A 20,662-nucleotide genomic window follows, 5' to 3' on the forward strand; every position below is an offset into this window, starting at 1 on the left:
ATAAATTTGACTTTTCATTGCAGAGCCCATATTCCTCCCTAAGCTATTTGTGGCTTCAAAACTGTGCTGGGAGCTCAGTAATACTGATGACCATGAATGGAAAAACTGGAACACAAGCAAATTAAGGGCCAGTACCTACCATGCTGTTCTCTGAGGTTTCTCTAGAGCCCTGATCTGGATAGATTTTTCACTGGGATATCTTTTCCTTTTAATCTCCTGACAATGCATTTCAAATTTTTACCTCAATGAAGCACAGTTACAACCTTTAGAAAAACATAATCAGTTTTAGCTAACACTGCCAATCTGGCCTACACTTTACAAACCATGTTTTTGAACAACTGTCAAAACTGCTCAACCTTCCCTGGGGTGGGGGGGAGGAATCCGACTCGCCCATGGCAGAGACCAAACATGAAATAAAAGCTGGCAGAATCAGCTTTTTTTCAGAATCCACAGCCATCTGGGAACAGAACATTGCCGTAAGAAGCTGAGGCACCCTGTAGAAGTATCAGTGGTAAGGTATACAATAAAAGGTAAACAGAGTTTAACACTGTCAAGGCATCAAGGAAGTGGGCTTTAACAGACCAGTAAATGTCACTGAAAGTCAGTGACTTAGAAGCAGCTAGATTTTTAGTGCTGTTTTTATTACACATTCATAAGACATATATAAGACATTCACGCCTACATAAAGCCAAATTCCAGGTTCTTCTGTCCTGGATTTTTGCTACAGTGGCCCTGTCGAAATCAGGAGTTAAAGTGACTTGCAACAACAGAGAACTACGCTCGCGGTGTTACACGCAGTCTCCAACAACATTTCACTAAGACACACTTGCAGAACTTGCAGCCGCTCAGGCGATAGGGAGCATGCTGGTGGGTGTGTAATGTGTACATACACGGACAGCACCCCGTGAGATTAACTGCCTTGCTCTCTCCATGGAAACTCGGCAGGAGGAAACATGTTTTGTCTTGTGTGTGAGTTGGGGAGTTGGTTTGTCAGCTCAGGGCAACAAATCAAAAAGATTGTTTATGCTATCCAACTTGACAGTGCTCGTTACTAGACATTTCTCCTTCTCACCTTCTAATAATGGGGACAGTAACTTTGTGGCTTTAAACAATGACCAATTTGTTCCCGTGAGGCCAAAACACACCCAAGTGACAAAGAAAAATTTAATATTCTAGGAAGGAAAGACTACAACATATTCATGAAAATGAACATTCACATTGAATGAGAGAATATCAAAGACTACTGCTTTTTCAGACAACTTTTTCACTTGCATAACTCAGCAGCTACCCATTTATTTCAACAGATCTGCTGGTAAACAGCAGCTAAGAATTTGCCCCCAGAATTACTCCTTCAAAAGAGTTTATTTGCAAGCACAGTTACATTTCATTTCTTTTTTGCCTATTCTGGATCATTGCTATCCAAGATGTATCACCATGAATTTGAGGAGATCCTTAGCTTGAAAATTATTTTGTTGTTCATGTACTCTCTGGATATACTGTCTTTGATATCCAGATGTCTTGATGTAAAGCTGGGACAACACAGTGCTGAATTAAACCTATTTTCAATCACTTAATATAGGCTTTAAATTCATCCATGGAATGTGTCCACACTAGATTGAGAAGAAGCCTCTTGGCAATACTGAATTATCATACTGAATTGCTTCCATCCATTTGCTGGGGCTGCCAAATTGAAATGATGCATGTCAAGGCAACCCTACACTGAAAAGTAAAAGATAGCCTCTTAAATGTTCCATTTATAAAGCTTTTTATTCACAGTCAAATTTAGTATCCCCTCTGAAATATATCACTTTACAAAATTGATACCTTGCCATTACAAGATTTCCACGCCATATTCACTCAGCTTAGTAGTAAAAACAAGCTTTTGCTCTTTTCCCTTCGGTACAGCTGATGAAAACTGAGCAGTTCAAGGTCTGCTTCTTAGATCACCTATTCCATAGATCTGTAAACTTCTCCTACAGGGAAGGTTAAAAGTCAGCAAAAAGGCAAACTGTTAGTTCTATCCGTAAAATATTACAAGCGCATCATACAGGAAAACAGAAATTGGGAGGGGGGGACGGAGGGGAAGGAAGAAAAAACCCAAACAAACCAACCCCCACAACCACTAAAGCTAAGGATGCTGAGAGTGATCTGCAAATCAAAAGCATTTGTGTGGACTTTCTGGAACTCTCTGCAAGTAGCATCACTGAAAGCAAATTAGCAAAATGAAGAATTACACTGTCACGCTGCAGAAATTTAATGCACTATTTCCTAATGTGTCACATGTGATTCCCAAATGACAAATTACATTACGTACTTTCTGTATTATTTCCCCTAAATTGCTGTACTCTAACAATTACTATTTTTTCTTTACTGACTGGCAAGCAAACTTCTAACATATATAGCCTTTTTTAGTAATGCCCTGTTTTGGCATCTTTACATCTCAGTTTATGACAAAGGAATAACCTGCCCACATTTGGGATGAAACCAGTTTCAATTATTTGGGCCCTCTAATCTGGGAAGTTTCTTTGGCTTGAAGCGTGTCAGACTTACTCTTTTGGAGAAGCAGAACATTTCCACAAAGCCTCATGATCGTTTCTCCAATTACAGTCTGCTTCGCATGTCACTGTTTAGGTGAAGTTAATTCTTCTTCAGCTTCTGACTGGCATCAAAAATAGTTTGCTATCGTTTCCTTCCACTTAACTCTCCAAAGCAGCTACACATTACTAGCCAGCCACGTCTGATGGAAGAAAGAAAGGACACTCTGAGCAAGTTGTTTCTTTTCTTCTATGGATAACCCGGCACATATCCCAGCTTGTAGCTGTGTTAAACAGAAGAAAGTTGTGTGTGTGTGTGTTCTAGGTATCAGGGGCTTTTGCAGTTGCTTCCAGTAGAGGAGAATTTGCATGATTTGAGTCAAAAGTTCATCGCGATCTTGCCAGAAGGAACCCTATGCCACTTGCACCAATACACCTCCACCTGTGTTCCCATTTACAGACTGGAATTTGCTGTTTATGACTCCCGAAACCCTTCCTGTGGCCAACAGCTGATCCAGGCCACCAAGGTCTCTACTTCTGGGGCTGCAGAACAAGGTCTTCATCAATCCCTGAGCAAAGTAGGTCATTTACCATGGAAACCAGGATTTCCCTTTACATTTGTCCCAGCCCCACAGTTAAAGAGTAAATTTCTGCGTACCCTCTTAAATCTGAGAGAATTAAGTTTATCATTCCAGATAACTATGTCTTGAGATTTCCAATAAACCTTTAACATTAGTATTTTTTGACAAAGCTTCACACCAGTATTGATTTTTCAAGACCAGGAGAAAATAGGATGATTTAATAAAACATCCACTCTTGAGGTTGCAGTTCTGCAATAATAAAAATACTGAAGGATTAGAAATGAGCATGTAATGCGTTGACTTCCCAACTCATGACTACATTTATAAGGGTGAGAATTTAAGTTCTTGTAGGATTCCTCCTTTGTTTGTAGTCACAGCAAACTCTCTGTAACAGAAAGAGGTTTTCTAGGAGTAGATCTGCAGAAACTTCACATGGCTGGGAGAAGACCTAGCTTCTCAGGTTGAAGATGACCATTTTGTTATAGTAAAAATCTCTTTACATGGCTGGGACAGTTAATGACGTGGAGCTTTTTCCCTGCAATATTTTTTTGAGCAGCATAGGTGTGTGAGGAGGAAATCTTTCATTAGACATTTAAAGATGCATTTAAGAAAAAGCTAATTCACTGAAAAAAACACTGAGTAGTGGCCAGACATCTACTACAATGTCCTGAGCCATCGCTTTGATAACTGAGTAATATACTTTTCCTGTTCAACTGTAGCAGTTCAATGAAGCCACACTAATTCAAGGATCAAAGTCCTTGAAGACCAAGTGGAAAGTCTCCCACTGACTTTAAAGTCAATGAGTCAAGTCCCTACTATCCAACGACCTCCAAACTTTGCCACGCACTGAGATTCCCAGATGCCCCCAGTGTTGTTTGCTACTTCAGTGTAGTTATTCATTTAACACTAGCGGAGCTTAAAATCTTGAGTCGCGTTTTCACTTCTCTTCTGAAGTATTTTTTGGTAAGCTTGGAAAATTCCCCGTGCAACCTCCTATCAAATTCTAGTCACAGCTGCTAACTTCACGTGCCCTTGCCAACCTCATCCCTTTCTTGGTGCAAAAACTAGAAAGCAAGAAAAGTTCCAAGAGCAGGTAAAACATTAAATGCATGTATCAAAACACAATCTTCAGCAAAATAAAGACTGTTTTCACTTTTGACTTAAAAGCCTGAACCTAAAACCTTCTGACATCACTGATTAGCTCTGGTCAGTCCAACTACATATATATTTCTACCATAACTTAGGTTTACATGATTTTCTCATTGCATTAGTTTAAAACATTCTCAGAAACAGCAATTTTGTTAGTGATTCTCTTAGTTGCTATACCAACTAATATTAATTAACCCCTAATATTTATAGCAAAATCAGGACAAAACAGGGAGGTGTCACACACCTTAATATTCTCTTTAAATATCTTAAGTTCATTCATACTTTAACTCACTGGTACTAATAAGTTACTGTCATAATAGCAATTTTTTGCATTACGCTGGCAGTAACTAATGCAGAATGGGTGTTTCAGCACCACATTCGGCACACACAGCAACGGGACCAGAAGCGTCTCAGACGTTTTCCTTCCCTTTCAGGCCCTGTGGAACCGTTCTACAAAGTATGGCTCATACAGATTTATGCACCCAGACACTGCAATAAATGTTCTTCTTGCCAGCCTCCTATTTTGAGACAGGAAAGTTGTTATTTTTTATTCCAAAAGTCATGTAGCTTTTCCAGGGAGGAACTTTCACGAACAACGTTCAGTCAAGTCATTTCACATCTGAGACCTCAGTAAAGCTAAATACCTCTCATGAAGTCTAGATGTTCCAAGAACACTTCAGTGATATAAAAAGCACTTAGCATTCATGATATTGTACTCCAAGCCTCTTTCAAATAGGGCTGTTAGTGAGTAGCAAACAGAAGGTGACGCTTCGTGGTTTGTGGGGTATTTATCTGGGTTGTTTCCTTTGTGTTAGAGAAGAAAAGCCACAAATCCAAGCCGTGAGCAGCCGCACTGAATGATACAAGCCTTGGGGGGGGAAGAAAGTTTACAAAGTTACATTTGTTACATCTATTTAAACTGCTCTATCACAAATGCCAAATACCTGTATATAATTAATTCTACCAGATGGACTTCTACATCAGTAAGTCTTAGCTAATATCCTTGCATTATTCTTGTTTAAACATTTACCAGTGAAACCTGTGTACTTTACTGGACACTGAATTATGATCCTTTTCAGAAATTATCCTTTTAAAACAAAAGCCATAATTGAGGCTTAAGAGGTAAATCATGTAATGGAAATGCCCCTCAATCTCCTTTTAATTAACAGCACTGTGCACAAATACAAGCTGAGCTACTCATTTCCTCCAGACAATGCCTCTCAAAGCGTAAGATGTTATCTCCCAGCGAATCTTTATATTAAAGTGCTTCTGGCTTGTACCATTTCTATCCTATTGTCTTCCCAATTAGTTCATAGGACACCTGGCCTTTTTTCTTTTTTTAACTTGATGTTTTTGAGATTAACATTCTGAACCTCATGCTTTGCGCATGCAGACCTCTACGTGTATACCAAGTCCCGAAGTCTGTCAGTGGCAGCCCACAGCTGTCATTCAGGTTTAAATGGGTACACGGCAGGACACGTAGACTTCCAAACAAACTGTCCAGACCTTCTGAGCGCACCAAGAGAACATCATCTTCACGTGAGTACCGCCATCGTTGGCCACAAACACACTTTGGATCTTTTCGTGCAACTACAGTTAAAAACGCAAAAGACTCCCGAATCCAACTGCTCTTCTGTTTGGCATAGCCATGACAGTAACCCACAGAAATAATGCATCCTTACTTCAGCTTTTAGCTGGCAAACCTTTAGGGGCCTCTAACATGCATACTCACATGAGCAATCTGGCAGACTGAGGCAGCAAAGTTTGGAGCCTACGTGAGCATGTACACAACCAAGTTCCCTTGTGAACTGGATGGAAGGATGGCTACGTCTTTGAAGAGTTTATAATAAATAAAAATGCCTAAATTCATACGAGTCACTGAAAGTTTCTAGAAAGATGCAACAATTATTTGAATTTAATAAACCTGTCAATGCACTGAACTTTCACTTTCAAATATATAGTTTTAGACAGTCAGTGACAAGAGAACGTTCAGTTAGCACCCAGTTCAATTCAGTCCACATTCTGCCTGGCACGAATTCTCCATGATGAAGATTTGAGAAACAGCAATGGATGACTACCCTGCTACCACCTTGGAGCACACTTTTCTCACAGTATCAGCAGTAAGGGATGAGTACTGCAGCCAAAATTCCAATCAAGTTCCTGCATCTGCAGTTTACTATAGCTGTCCCCAGCCTGCTCCTTTTTTTGGACCCTACAAATTGCCCTTTGGGTATGTCTATTTTTTCCACTGACCAGACACAGCAGCTTAGAGTGGAATCCAGGCTGTTTGCTTGCAGCCCTTGAAGCAGTTTTCTCAGGGGCAACAGAAGTAAGGGAATATGGCATACATTCAAGTTCAGAAGTTGAAAAGGAAACAGTTTTACACAGGGAATAAACCTTACAAAACTCTACAAATAGAGCATTTCGCACAGTGATGTAATGAGAAAGTAAACATGGCTCTTTCATAAACACCAGACTGGATAGCACTGTTTAAGACTCTTTAATACTCAGAAGATTAAAAACATATCAAAAAAAGTGTCAATCATTCAGCAGTAATAAAATGGAATTCTAAGCATTATGAGTAAAACATCACTAGAATCATTTACCAGCAAGTATGGGTCAGGCCATTATCATCTGAATAAGGAAGTGTCACTTCTCTCGCATCAAGTGGCCCTTTCAGACACACATACAACGTGATCACCTCAGTGAAAGTGTTCTGGACACAACACAATCCTGCAGAATTCTTAAGTATAACTTGATGAAGATGTTGCTCTACAGCACCTCTGCAAGATGCATGCAGTATACAAAACAGATTTCAAATTAAGTTGTAGGTATCTCTAATTTATATAAAGGGAAAGAAAAATTTAGTCCATCTTTCGCTTTTTTCCCTTATTAGGCGTTTTGGATGTATGTTCATTTTCAGCGTTTGGTTCCCAGAGTGCATTTCTCACAAATCTAGAAGCAGCTCCTTTATCGAGTTTGGATGCCTTTTGCTTGTCTGTTATTTCTTTGACTTTGTTCATGTATGTTCTTATTCTCTCCTAGGGGAGGGAAAAAAAAGAGCATATTTCACACCATTCCCCCAAAATTGCTGCTAAAATAAAATCACTGAGTAAATGCTCTCCGTGCTACACACTTCCATCATTATAATGCCTAGAAAAATAGCATCATTTAAATCTATAAACCAGGCTCTTTGCAAACTTGAGGCTTCCCTTTCAGCAGATCTGTCATCACGGGTACCTACCATCCTAATACCTGCATGACACCCACTGTCACAGGAACATGAAGTCCTGCAGAGATGAAGACTCTGCATCCAATTTACAGTGAGAGGAGAACCGTTCTCGCAAGCAAAGTTTGAAAACAAAATACCAAACCTGGAGTTTGGCCTACATAAAGATGGCAAAATACTATTTAGATGCTTGACTTATTTATAGAAGAATTATACAGCCTAACTGCTCTCTAAAAAAAAAAAAATCATGCCCAAGCAAAGCCAAAAAATGCCTTACACCAAATCGATGTTACAATCATTACATGTGCAACTACACGGAAGTCTTGTGTTCAAGACCCTGAAACAGTCAAGAGGGCTTATCAGTGTACCTATTTGAGGCAGCCTGATGAACTCCCAGCTGTACCAGAAGTTCCTTTTGTGACCATAAATAACAAAAAAAGCCTGTTTCCACTGCCATTCCATAAAGTAAGGGGACGCTTTCTCGCCATCTTAGCCTACCATAGCCATTTGGTGTCTAAGGATTTTTTGAATAAAGCATGGCTTGGATTCAGCCCCACCTCAACGATCTCATTTATGTGGCTACTCGTCCTCACCTACTTCTGCAATCAATAAAGAAAATTACCCTGAGGGGGTAACTAAACCCCTCTGAGATGGGAATTGCCCCCCGTCAAGTGCCTGCTTCTTTTCACTGACTAGTGAAGACACAGTAATTCTGTAAAATACATACAAGTTTGGTTGACAGATTTGTCTACATATTCACCCTAATATAGCCTTCACCTCTAGGGCCTTTAGGTGTTACTGTAATACAAACAGCATTAACATGTACATACACACATTTAGAGTGCTCTGATACTTGAATTATCAACATAGGTTAACAGAACATTTATGGATACTGCTAGCTAAACAAATGTTATTACTATGTAACCACACATTTCTCACACCCCCATGGACAGCACTTTATCTGGAACAAAAGTTACAAATCCTACACTACAGAACTGGTTTTCGGTGACCATTATAAGCAACTGATTTGTCAAAAAGTTGGCCACTCTTTCTAATCCTTCCATAGCAAAACTGCAGCTTTAATGCGGAGAGCTTTACAGGAGCTGAAATCACGACAGACTGTAGTACTTCTCGGGCAACTGAAACGGCTGATGAGAACAGATGGCCAACCTACACGTGTCAACGTGGGAAACAGGAGCTGACAAATGTCAGTGTGACAACAGAAATGAACTCTGATAGCTTGAATGGGAGTTCTAGTAATACAGTCTGAATCCCAGTGTATTCCCTGTACGTACTCAAGGAGAGCAATTCTAAAGACAAAACAGTCGTGACAGAACAGTCTTTTTTTCATTCCTTTTCCACACGAGTAAGAACATCACAGTGCTTTTGAAGGAAGGAATGTACATTCATTCACCTTGATACTTGTAAAAGGAGAAGAGAACTGGGTAAGAATCTAGGCTGTGAGAATTCACTCATTCTTCAGAGTGAAAACGACTGGCAATTGTGAAGTAAAATACGGGCATAAAACACCCACAGCAGAAGAGGTAAGATTTATTTTTTAGTACCGCTAAATTAACACACTCTTCAGACACCGTATGATATAGGAGAAACAAAAAACTGACTGAAAACTCATGAAATAGTAACTGATCCATTTTTTAATACGATACAGTCTAGACTACTGAAAACCTCACAAAATTAAAAATAGCAGTATTCTTGTTATTCAGGCTAGCTTTCCACATTTTTCAGTCCTATCTTCCGTTCTGCTGGTTGCGTAAGGATTACATTTAAGCTAAGTGTTTTACGATTGCCCAGATTTAATATTTTCATTTATCCAGGAATTAAAATTACAGGTAGCTGTAAGTTTTGATTTCTATTTTTTCTTCAGGCTAAATGATTTGATATTTTAAGTCAGCAGAATTTTCAAGATAGCCGTCCTTCTATACTGTAGTCACGCATCTAAATGGAATATAAAGACAAACCTAAAAGATTTATTATCGGTTGTAAATATGTCACTAATGCAGAATTACTGGACAATACACATACAACTGGTGCCAAAAAAGCTTTTAGCTTTGTTGCTGAACTGGATTCTTTACTGCTGAGAAAATGAATTAATGGAGGACTTGGAAGGGGGAGGGGGGCTCTTTCCCGTCTTCACTAGTAAATCAACCACACTATACTTTTAGAGTCATACAAAAGTAAGAAAAGGCAGCCTGAGAGATTAACATGATTCCAAGTATTTATAAGGAAAAAATGCCATACTGGAAGTTATAAATTATTATCAGACATGTAACATTTTTCCGTTTAACAGATACAAGTGAAAAGCTGCTCTGTTCAGAATCCAATTCTCAAAGAAAGGTGGAGAAAAGATGACACCATTCATCATCTTGTTCTTTTCTAATTTCAGCAGACTCTACAACTTTGCTATAAACAGTACTGTTTGGAACTAAAAATATGACTTTAAGAGAGCTCAGCAGAGCATATGAACAGTTATATAGCACCACATAGCATACGCATGCTAGTATGGTAACATAGCCATTTTAAACATAAACATTTTATTTTACTTCTATAGAGGTTAACTGTCCTGGGCAAGTAAGATATTGCTGTGCATGCAGTGTAAGAATCTTACCAGCTCGTGTTTCACTGGATGTTCTTTTGGATTGATTCCTTGAGTAGCCAAGTATACTACAAGAAAAAAAAATGGGTTTTTTGAATCTGAAGGCTGTCAATCAATCAGTGACACAGGAAAACTGTAGCTTTCACATAAAATTATTATTAAGAACTAGAATTAACTGTGATGCTAAGTATCTGACAAACTATTATCATCAAATATTGCACAAAACTCCCACCAAACTACTATGGTTAAATTTTCTGGCCTTAAAAGGACAGAAAAGGTCACCATGACAAAACAGAAAGAATCATCCTCATGCACGTACAAAGTCAGCTTTTGTAAATATCAGGTTTTGATTTGGAATTTCAACATCATTTACCCTACAGATGGCAATAATTTGGGTCCTCGGGGTAATTACAAGTATCTGGCTACAAAATATGATTATTTAATGTTTGCAGCTGCCTCAGTGTTCAAATGGCAATCATAAATACTACTTTTTCCTCCCATCACATACTTACCCCAGAACACCGAATTTAGAGTGTACACTGAAACCAAATCCAGCTTTGCTTGCTCAAGAGGCTCCAACTAGAATGCAAAAACAAAAAATACCCAACACATTTGCACATTTTTTCAGCGAGATGCACACACATTTTAGTAATACGCACATTATATAATTGTGAATGTATTCATTAAAAAATACACATGGAATAAGCAAGTTTTTGCACCACAAGTTCACTGAGACAATGTCTATGCCTATTTCTGTGCCATTACAGACCCATTCTCTCCTCTACAAGCATGTGTGTCATTTTCCCAGTCTCGTGCTAAATGCCACAGTCCCATATGGCCAAAAGCACAAAAATCTCCTGGCACGTAGCTCTTAGACTACTGTTGCCATAGTCTGAAGTTCACAAAAATTTAATTCAAAATAGTTGTTGCTATCAATGGAGGGAAAAAAAGAAAAAAGAAGTCTTAAGATCGCTGAAGCTCAAGAGTGACTCTAGTGTGCTACAGACAACCAGTGAACATTAGCACTATGCATGGTAGGCTGTATTCAACGCAAGCTGGAATACTTAGGGCTGTAAAACAAAGGAAGAATAAAGGTAATGAGGGTTTTTTTCCTTGACTGTCAAAGTCAATTTATTATTTTAGCCCTACAGGATTTCCAGAAACTCAGATAACATCATTGTACAGCGTTCTAGTTCTAACATGGATACTGTCAAAAGATCGGTGTCGTCAAGACTTTCTTCGTAATTTATTTGTTAGAAATCCTCAGAGGATAAAGAAGTTCCCTCATGTGCTGGCTTTTTCTTGCCCTACAGAAAGAAATTACATGTTTGACTTTAAACGTTAAAAGATAGAGAGGCTTGTATGAAGTCTTCAGGCAGTACCTTGCTCTGTCTTTATGCCCTCAAAACCCCCACATTTTACAAACTTATGCTTACAACATAGCTAGAGGTGACAGCTCAGCTTTTCAAGCACCAGGCTCTGCAAGTCAAGACTTCTAGAATCAGATCAATTCTCACTGCTGTCAGTTCACCTGTACATCCTTCTGGGTATACCAAGTTCCATTAAGTTTGTTGTGAAAAGGTCTCAGACAAAAATGCGAATGACCTCTCCATTATGAAAGAGCACTCAGCATGCACCTTAAGGAAGGTCAGGAATAAGCTAGACTGACCTTCACCTAAATGACTCACTGGTAAGATCATCACTTTTCAGCTTACAAGAGCATATATTTCATTGTTTAACTTGTAACATCATCTGGGTATCTTAGAAACATAAGAATTTCAAATATTAGGCATCAAGAGGAAGAAGAGGTCGTATTTGTTATTTCTCTGTGCTCTGGCTAGCCTGACAGACCCCTTTATTTCCGTTCAGGTAGCCAGGTATTCTTGTACTAACAACAAAAAGGTTGTCAAAAGGAAGATTATTTACCTTTTGGAGATCGCTCCTGGAAACCAACATCATTGTCTTCAGCATCTCATTTACAGAACCAAGAGATTTTTCAAATGCTGCAAGGTAATCATGAATTTCAGTCGGGTTTTCTTCTGTATTCATATAATCTTCTGACATTTCCATCTGGAAAGGGGAAACAAAACTAACAATCCTTTTCATTAAGTCCCTACAGAGTCAAAATACTGTATTTCACAATACACAGCATTAGCATTTGTTCATTAAACACTGTAAGAAATGCCTCTTTCTGGAGAGTTCTGGTGGGTAATGTCAGCAGTGACACAGTTAAAAGCCCTATAATTTGAGGGATATCTCCTAAACTGCTGTGCAAAATGGCATGAAGGAGCATTACAAGTGACATGACTGTGGTACCTCTTCTTGTAACAGTCCCAAACCAGCATTTAGCTTTTATGATCTGTGATAGAAAGAAATTATTTGCTTGTTTAAAAGAAGTGCTCTATAAATCACAGTATATAAAGAGCTACACCAAGCAACAGGCAGGACACAAAAACAATGGGGATATGGCTTCAGCCTGTTGTAGGAACAGACGTTACTTCAGCTTTAAAGCGGTTACGCAGCACCACTTATGTCAGGGTCAGTTACATCTTCCAGTGCTAAATACAGGAGTCGGTCCAAGAAATTCTTCTGGTGAACCCTGCATCCCATCTTCTGAATTCTCTATAGGGTATTATAATCTGCGATATAACTCCACCAGTAACCAAGCTGAGTTGATCCTGGGATTTCAGAATACTCTGGAAATCTTGTAGACACATCTATGCACGTGTGCGATAAGCAGAGATGTGAGAAATCCCAAAGCACTCCTTGTCTGATCCCAGCGTTCACGGTAACATGGCATGTTACTGCCAAGCCATCTGGCTGCTGGCTTACAATCACTATCTTGAATTCCTCTCAACTCATAAATCACGTATTCGCGTCGATAGTTCGTGTTACTTAAAGCTGTTACCTTCTACAACTTCTACTGATTGAGCAACAATTTTTTGAAGGAAAGAGAGGAAGAAATCTATCATTTTCCTGCCCATTTGCTGAGCTGCATCAAGAACAGTGGGAAGCACCTGGATCACTGCAGTCCTTCCTACTTAGGATCAGAGTGATAATCCCACTACCCAGCTGCTGAGTACAGAGGGCGGGAACATAAACTGGAGAAACTGCACTTTGAAAATCTGATCTGTGAACACCAAGCCACACAGCCCGTGCAAACAGCACGGAAACAGCAAACAGCTGTCACATCACTGGAGTTTGTTTTAGATAAAGATTTCATCTTTTCCTGGCAGGAGTGTGGTATGTGTGAGAGAGGTTTCTTTTTATTTATACTGTCTCCTGGAGGTCAAACAGGAGAAAGATTGGGAGGAAAAACAGCATGGAGCTACTCAAGCTTGTCTGCAACTCCAGTTTTAACCTCACCAGCATGATTCCAGAAATATGATCAGCCAGTTAACAAGCCCAGTTTCACTGTTGTTTGCACAGTGTAGAATCATAATCCTACTCAGCTGTGTGACTTTTCATCCTGGTCAGAGCTGGTTTTCACACCGAGTACAGAATCGCAGTGCTAACCATGACACGTCAAGGGTCCCCTCCCTACCCCAGAATGTAACTCAACACATGCAAATACTGTTTCAGTCAGCAGCAGCAGTCGTAAGCAAGAAAGCTGAGCTGGACCTCTAAGATGCTGCCCACAGAAAGGCAAAATGCCAATACAATTATTTCTGCCACTTAACGGTAGTATTGTTTGTGTTTTGTTCTGTCCCGGCCACCTGCATTACAATCACCCTTGATAGGTTGATTAAGAAGAGTCCAGACACACCGATTGTGGTTTAGTCACACAATACAGCACAAAAACACACTCAAAGCTACAGAAGAAACTAGATTTTCCCAGCTGTTAATACGGTTAAGCCTGGCTAGAAGGTACCTGTCAGTACACATTTACACATTCAGGGAGAGGTGTAATCCAATCCAACAATCATCTACAGTTTACCATCACTACAATACCTAATCAACTATGGTCTTAATTGGATGGTCAGGCATGAATGCAGTGATAAATGCCAACTTTTCTCTTTAAGGGCATGCACCACCAGCAACTGCAGGAATAAAAAAGCCAACAACAAAAACCTGTGGCAGGAAGGTGTTATCAATCAAAACTAACCCCAGCTATTGTACAGCAGTTGCAAGGATAAACAGACAACATGTATGATGTTCTTTCTGATATCCCAAGCTAGACCTAAGGAATGAGACAGAGAAAGAATAGGAGGACAGAAGGAAAGAGAACAGACACAGTCCAAAATACATTTTTTTTTTGTGATCGCTGTCTTATGAACCAGAAAGAATTAAGCTTGCCCTCATCATGAAGTATTTACTTGACACTGTCAATTAACAAGGAAAGAGGGGGGGGGAAAAAAAAAAGCATCAGCCTCCAACGGCAGAAGGCTGGCTGCACATCAGCCCGTGTACAGTACCCCTCATTGATAAGTCTGCTCCCTCTGCCCAGGGAGGGGGAAGGATTTGTTGACCTTGTGTTTTCTGTTCATTTCAACAGGAACTAGCAAGTTCCGACTCCTGCTGCGCAGGGACCTCTCTCTTTTCCTTGAACTGTTGTTTCAGCATCACTAATCTCTTCGCAGGATACATTACAGCGTTGGCACATGCCAACAATAAGGCAGCAGTGAACAGCCTAAAACAGTTTTGATAACATTAAATCAACAAGAACAAACTTACGCTACGTTAGAAAACGTGTACACCGGAAACCCCACAAAACTGTTTCTGCCAAAACCAACATGCAGACTGCACAGTCGCACCTGCAGAATGACAAAGCCCAGGATGCAAGGAACTAAGACCACAGCAGTGACTCCCTAAACATACCTAAAGGCTCTACTGCCCTCAATAGTTACGTTTCAGTTACTAAACCGCAAACAAGACTTTCCTCAAGTTTTACAAGTGTTCCTCTACGTATTTTGAACAAGTAGAAATTTAATTCAGTTCCTGAAGTTGATGTTTACTACACAGGTTTTCTCTGCTGGATTTGCTGACTTTCAACCAAATTTTATTTGACACAGAGATTCCACTGAACAATATTAAGGACTGTCCAAATACTCAGATAAGAGAAGTTATGAACATACTTGCTGGGTAAGCACGTGAGTAATGGGGAAGTCAAAGGGAAATAAGGATAAGACAGCCTTTTCATTATCGAGTGTAACACTTACGACGCAGAACACAAAAACTGTGGCGGTGTGCATGATAATACTTGATAAGATCTTTAATTTTGAGACCGCAAAAGAAAGTTCACAACCCATAAACATAAAACAGAAAAGGCTGACTTTGATTAAGGACACTGAGGCAAACCAATAGTGATGAAAAATGTGGTGTGACTTCACAATATAAATGTACCAGAAATGGCTTTCCCTTTTAACCCTGAGCCCAAAAACTGCCATGTAGTTTTGGGGAAAACAGCATATAAGAAAAGTGTATGTAAGGGAGAAAAGGACTTTGGATAACAAAAATAAACCACTGTCATGTGAAAACTTAAGTGCATTTAAGTCTGATCAAAAATTGTCTTCTAGAATGCATTTCCACAAGTGAAAAATTTCTGAGTATTCTGAATAAATGAGAATTATTCAGAAACATGACTACATTTATGTGAAATTCTGTTTAGGAAACAAGGAACACCTTGTTTTCTCGCCAGTCAGCATAGTATAAATCAGAGCAAGTAATACACTCAACCTGCAAAAAGGGAAGGGAAGTAAACATCAGACATTATGAGCCACAGAAAAGACCCAAGTAAGAAGAGGAGAAAGCAAGAGAAAATGCGTCATTTTCTGCAGACTATATAAAAAAGAGTAAGCAGGTGATAATCAGAAGCTGTTTGCCATAGTGCTAATCTGACTACTGCTCTGAGATCCAACTGTGTTAAATGCTCTATTAAGGAAGTTTGAATAAAAATAACAAAACACAGATTGTGCACAGTACAACTAACAAAACCTTCCATTTTCACATTTATCTTTCAGGAGAATGAAGAGAGGAACTCTGCAGACACCGTTCAGTAAAAGTACACCCATGGCTGGCATACCAAGTTAAAAAAAGAAAAAGGGGAAACCGCAGGCAATTTGCAGGTGTTTTTTTATGAATGATCTTTGAATATGTCTGGTGTTTTAACACAAGCCTAAGAAAGTAATTGCCAGCCAGCTTAAAATGCAAAACTAAACCTCCATTCCTGCCCACCCCTACGGCAAAACTGCACTTGTCATACTGAAAGATATAAACCCTAATTAGGCCCTGGGTACCTCTCTGAGCCATTTTGCTGAAGATGCATAGCAAATGTAACGGAAGCTACACGCATTTATCAAACTGGCAGTAAGAAACTCCAAAAGAATTTAAAAATGCTCAGTGTTGGTGTCATGCACAATGTTTTCAACCGGAATTAAGGCTCCCACGTTCAGGATAAAAATGGTGTATTTGAAATATAACATGCAAACAGAAGTAATGAGCAGGTAATGAGCAGCCCTCAGTCTGCTTAATATTGCAACCCACTTCACGTCAACTCTTACCTATTTCTTAAGCGCTAGAAAGCCTTGTCTTCATACTTGGCTCTTATTTTTTCAGATGATTCATCTAAAAAAAATCAGATTAGACTTTCCTTATTTTTGTGGATATTTACAGATTATATAGAGAAAAACAAAAAAAACCCCAAACCTTTTGGTCAGGGCATGCAAAAACACTCTCAAAATCAAACCAAATGCATTATCAACATCCATACGAGAAGTCACCTGTCAGCTCCTGAAAACCTCCCTCTCATGAGTTCTGACTCAAAACCTGCAGTGAACGTAGGTGAGGTGGAAGCGCAGCAGAGAGATCCCTTCTGCTCTGACACTGTAGCTTACTGCTGTGCTATAGGACGAGACAGCAACAAGGAGTAAGCATCTTAAATCTAAAACTACCAGAGATCATGACTAAGTTATTTGATCAGAAATCTCTACTGGGAGAGAAATCCACTTCATTCCATGTTTGCAATGCCCTAAGTACGACAGGCTCTATTGTGTGATAGAGACTCCTCAGCGTTATTGCTGCATAATAAATAACCAGTTACCTGCTCATCATCACTGTGTCCACAGATCTGTTTTGCTACTAATACCTTTAAAGACAGCTTGGGGCAGCTGCAGAGCACATCTCGTACAATTAGTCAGAGCGGTCTTGCAATGCCAACTCACAATCTTGTTTGCAAGAAAGATTTCCATTGCAAAAGTAATTAAGCCTACCATGAAATACCAAGTATGCACCAACAGGCTTATCTTGATCCCCTTACAAATATCCCAGCTCAAGCTACGGTAGTTACCCACTGCACAACTCTCACCGTATTACAAATGGGCAACAGCCAAGGAACCATTTTTAACCCTGCCTTCAAAGCTCTAGTCAGCATCAAAACATGCACAGAACCCTACACAACAGCTCACAGCCATCAGGCTCTTGCTGATGCCACTAAGAAAGTCTCTTCAGCCTCTGGAGTATTTGCAAGGTTTATTCTGATCTTTCTTAACAAAAAGATTAAAATTTAAAAGGAGGAAATAGTATTTTTGAAGCTTACTCACACTTCAGCCCATGGGAGATACCACATTAGAAAACATCTTGGCTTAAACAATCCATATTCAACTGCAGCCCCATCTCTACTGACACAAACCAACTTTGATAGGAACTTTCAACTCGAGGCTGGGCAGAAAATGCATAGAAAGCAGCCCTGAGAAGGACTTGGGGGACTGATGGTTGAAAAGCTGGACGTGAGCCTGCAGTGTGTGCTGGCAGCCCTGAAAGCCAACCGTAACCTGGGCTGTATCAGGAGAAGTGTGGCCAGCAGGGCGAGGGAGGGGGGTCTCCCCCTCTGCTCTGCTCTGGTGAGACCCCACCTGGAGTGCTGCGTCCAGCTGTGGAGCCCTCAACATCAGAAGGATATAGACTGGTTGGAGCGAGTCCAGAGGAGGCCACGGAGATGCTCAGAGGGCTGGAGCACCTCTGCTATGGGGACAGCCTGGGAGAGTTGGATACGACTTTTTACAAGGGCCTGCAGTGACAGGACAAGGGGTAACAGGGTGAAATTGAAATTGGGGAGGTTTAGGTTGGATATCAGGAAGAAGTTCTTCCCAGAGAGGGTGGTGAGGCACTGGCACAGGTTGCCCAGAGAAGCTGTGGATGCCCCATCCCTGGAAGTGTTCAAGGCCAGGCTGGATGTGGCTCTGAGCAACCTGGTCTAGTGGAAGGTGTCCCTGCCCATGGCAGGGGGGGTTGGAACTGGATGGTCTTTAAGGTCCCTTCCAACCCAAACCAGTCTGTGATTCTATGATTTGTAAAACATTTTTATCCTCTGCAATCAGCTGTCCTAGGTTCCACATCTTCGATGACATAGTTGTTTCCTCTTCTGAACAAATCCCATATACCCTGGCTCTTGTTCAGCTCCAACCTGTCAGTACACCCACCAGTGAGCACAATGACACAACCAGCTTTCTTTAGCTACGTCCAGAACATTTCCTAGTGAGAGGTTTTCATAAAAGCTCTCACAGTCAGGCTGTGCTCCCACAGCTCAGTTCAAGACTGGGACTTTAAAGTGATGTTAAATCTGCACATCTAAACTGAACTTTAAAACATATATTTTTGGTTGCACTGAACCTAGCAAGAACTTCCTGTACAGCAAAATACTGTCTCCTGCCATGAAACAGTTTACACATCATCAGAGTGGATGAAACTCAGTATCTCTATATTCCAGAAGGTTTTTGTTTGTGACAGCAATTGATACTGAATACTTCTGTCCTACCAAATCTGCAGCAAATGGGAAAATAACCTGCCTCCACCCTATAGCTCCTGTACGCTCTGAACCATGGAGTTTACTACCTTTTCTAAAACCTGCTGCCACTCTTCACTGGTATCAGCACCAAGAATATCCACCATTAAGGCCAAGGAGTTTTTTTTAATCCTTTTAAACTGCTGACTTCTTTTGTTTCCTTTAGCTACTACTTCCCCAAATCATGAAAAAAGTACTTCCTTTTACCAGAATTCCATTTTCTGCATTTGCACTTCAGGCGGTACCTTTCTTTACTGTTTAGAACAGTGACCCTAGTCTATTTTTGGCTGTTCGTTATTTGAGTGTGTTAACAAGACTCTGTTCAAGTATTAGAAGCAAATTTACCCATTTTTTTGGTTGAGCAGGATAGGGGATGTTGTGTACTAAGCATCAATCTTACCAATGCAGGAGAAAACCAGAAAGAAATCTTTTCTACCTATCCCTAAATAAAACTTAAAAGCTGATACCTGACAAAGAGGAGACCAAATACTATCAGCAAAGAGCAGGGATGTGCAAAATCACCTAATTTGGTGATATGAAGTTTTCACAGGGATTGAAATAGATGGAATAAAATATAGCAGGATGGAGAACAGAGATGTGCTCTGGCCTGGCACAGGAAGAAAGGGCATGGCAGTAACCACAGCCTGCCACGGAATGGAATCATAGAATTGTCTTGGTTGGAAAAGACCTTTAAGATCATTGAGTCCAACTGTCAACCTGGCAATGCCAAGTCTACCCTCAGCTATGTCCCTAAGCACTACATCAACTCATCTCTGTAACACCTCCAGGGATGGTGACTCCACCACTTCCCTGGGCAGCCTGTTCCAATGTCTGACAATCCTTTTGTGAAAAAATTTTTCCTAATATCCAATCTGAACCTCCTATGGCACAACTTGAGGCCATTTCCTCTCATCCTATCACTTGTCACTTCAGAGAGGAGACCACCACCCACCTCTCTACTACTTTCTTTCAGGGAGCTGTAGAGAGCGATAAGGTCTCCTCTTCTCCAGGCTAAACACCCCCAGTTCCCCCAGCCGCTCCTCACAGGACTTGGGCTCCAGACTCTGGAAGGGAGAAGAACAAACTGGGAACATAGAGGAAGATGGGGAAAAAGGAACCCAAGCAGCTTCCCAACACAGAAAAACGGAGCTTATATGGAACAGCACGCACGGGAACACTGCCTGTGCGAAGGGGTAACTGAACGTGCTGTGTATCCCGAGGACCAGAAGAATGCCTCACAGCACGCATGCATGAAGAACGGAGAAAAGCGAACAGTTATAGTGAACAGAGCTCAAAGGTAACACAGTCCGCAACTTCCAAGCTTTCATAGCCTGTTATCACATCCCGTTGGCATCATCTCTAAAGTTACCAACATCAAGCTTCACTTTCACTGTTACCCCTCAATCAGTCACCTCCCTTTCTTCTTTCTGTGCTGCCTTTTCCAGCTCTGGTCCTGCAGCCTCTGGGCTTCTCCAAGGCTCTGGGAAGTTATGGAGAAGCGTCCACGCTCTTGGGACAGTGAGGACCGAACTACCTGGACAACACTGACTTCCAGCTCCCCCGGAAGCCTGGTTCAGCTGTCATACCACGCGCGCGGCCATACCCGGTGAAGCGGCCAGGCCGTGCAAACCGAGGCCTTCTCAACGGTTCGTAACCAAAACCTCCTCGTTGTGAAAGCCGGAGCACCTTACCGAGTCTTCAGAGGCACGGCAGAACGGGATTTTAGCATCTGACCCGACCTCCCTGACTCCCGTCAACGCTCTTCTCTCCCCTCAA

The 20,662-nt window shown here is 40.7% G+C and overlaps 1 protein-coding gene across 1 annotated transcript; it reads right to left on the reverse strand.

Annotated features, from left to right (window-relative positions):
* Window positions 1–7,128: 7,128 nt before the first annotated feature.
* Window positions 7,129–12,177, reverse strand: C1D (C1D nuclear receptor corepressor). Its single transcript, XM_010159731.1, has 4 exons — window positions 12,034–12,177; window positions 10,620–10,686; window positions 10,120–10,175; window positions 7,129–7,305 (listed from the first exon to the last, which is right to left on the reverse strand). Exons 1-4 carry the CDS (start codon window positions 12,175–12,177, stop codon window positions 7,129–7,131), a joined length of 444 nt encoding a protein of 147 aa, XP_010158033.1.
* Window positions 12,178–20,662: the final 8,485 nt, after the last annotated feature.

This window comes from Eurypyga helias, unplaced genomic scaffold, assembly GCF_000690775.1.
Source record: "Eurypyga helias isolate BGI_N326 unplaced genomic scaffold, ASM69077v1 scaffold18329, whole genome shotgun sequence".
NCBI lineage: Eukaryota > Metazoa > Chordata > Aves > Eurypygiformes > Eurypygidae > Eurypyga > Eurypyga helias.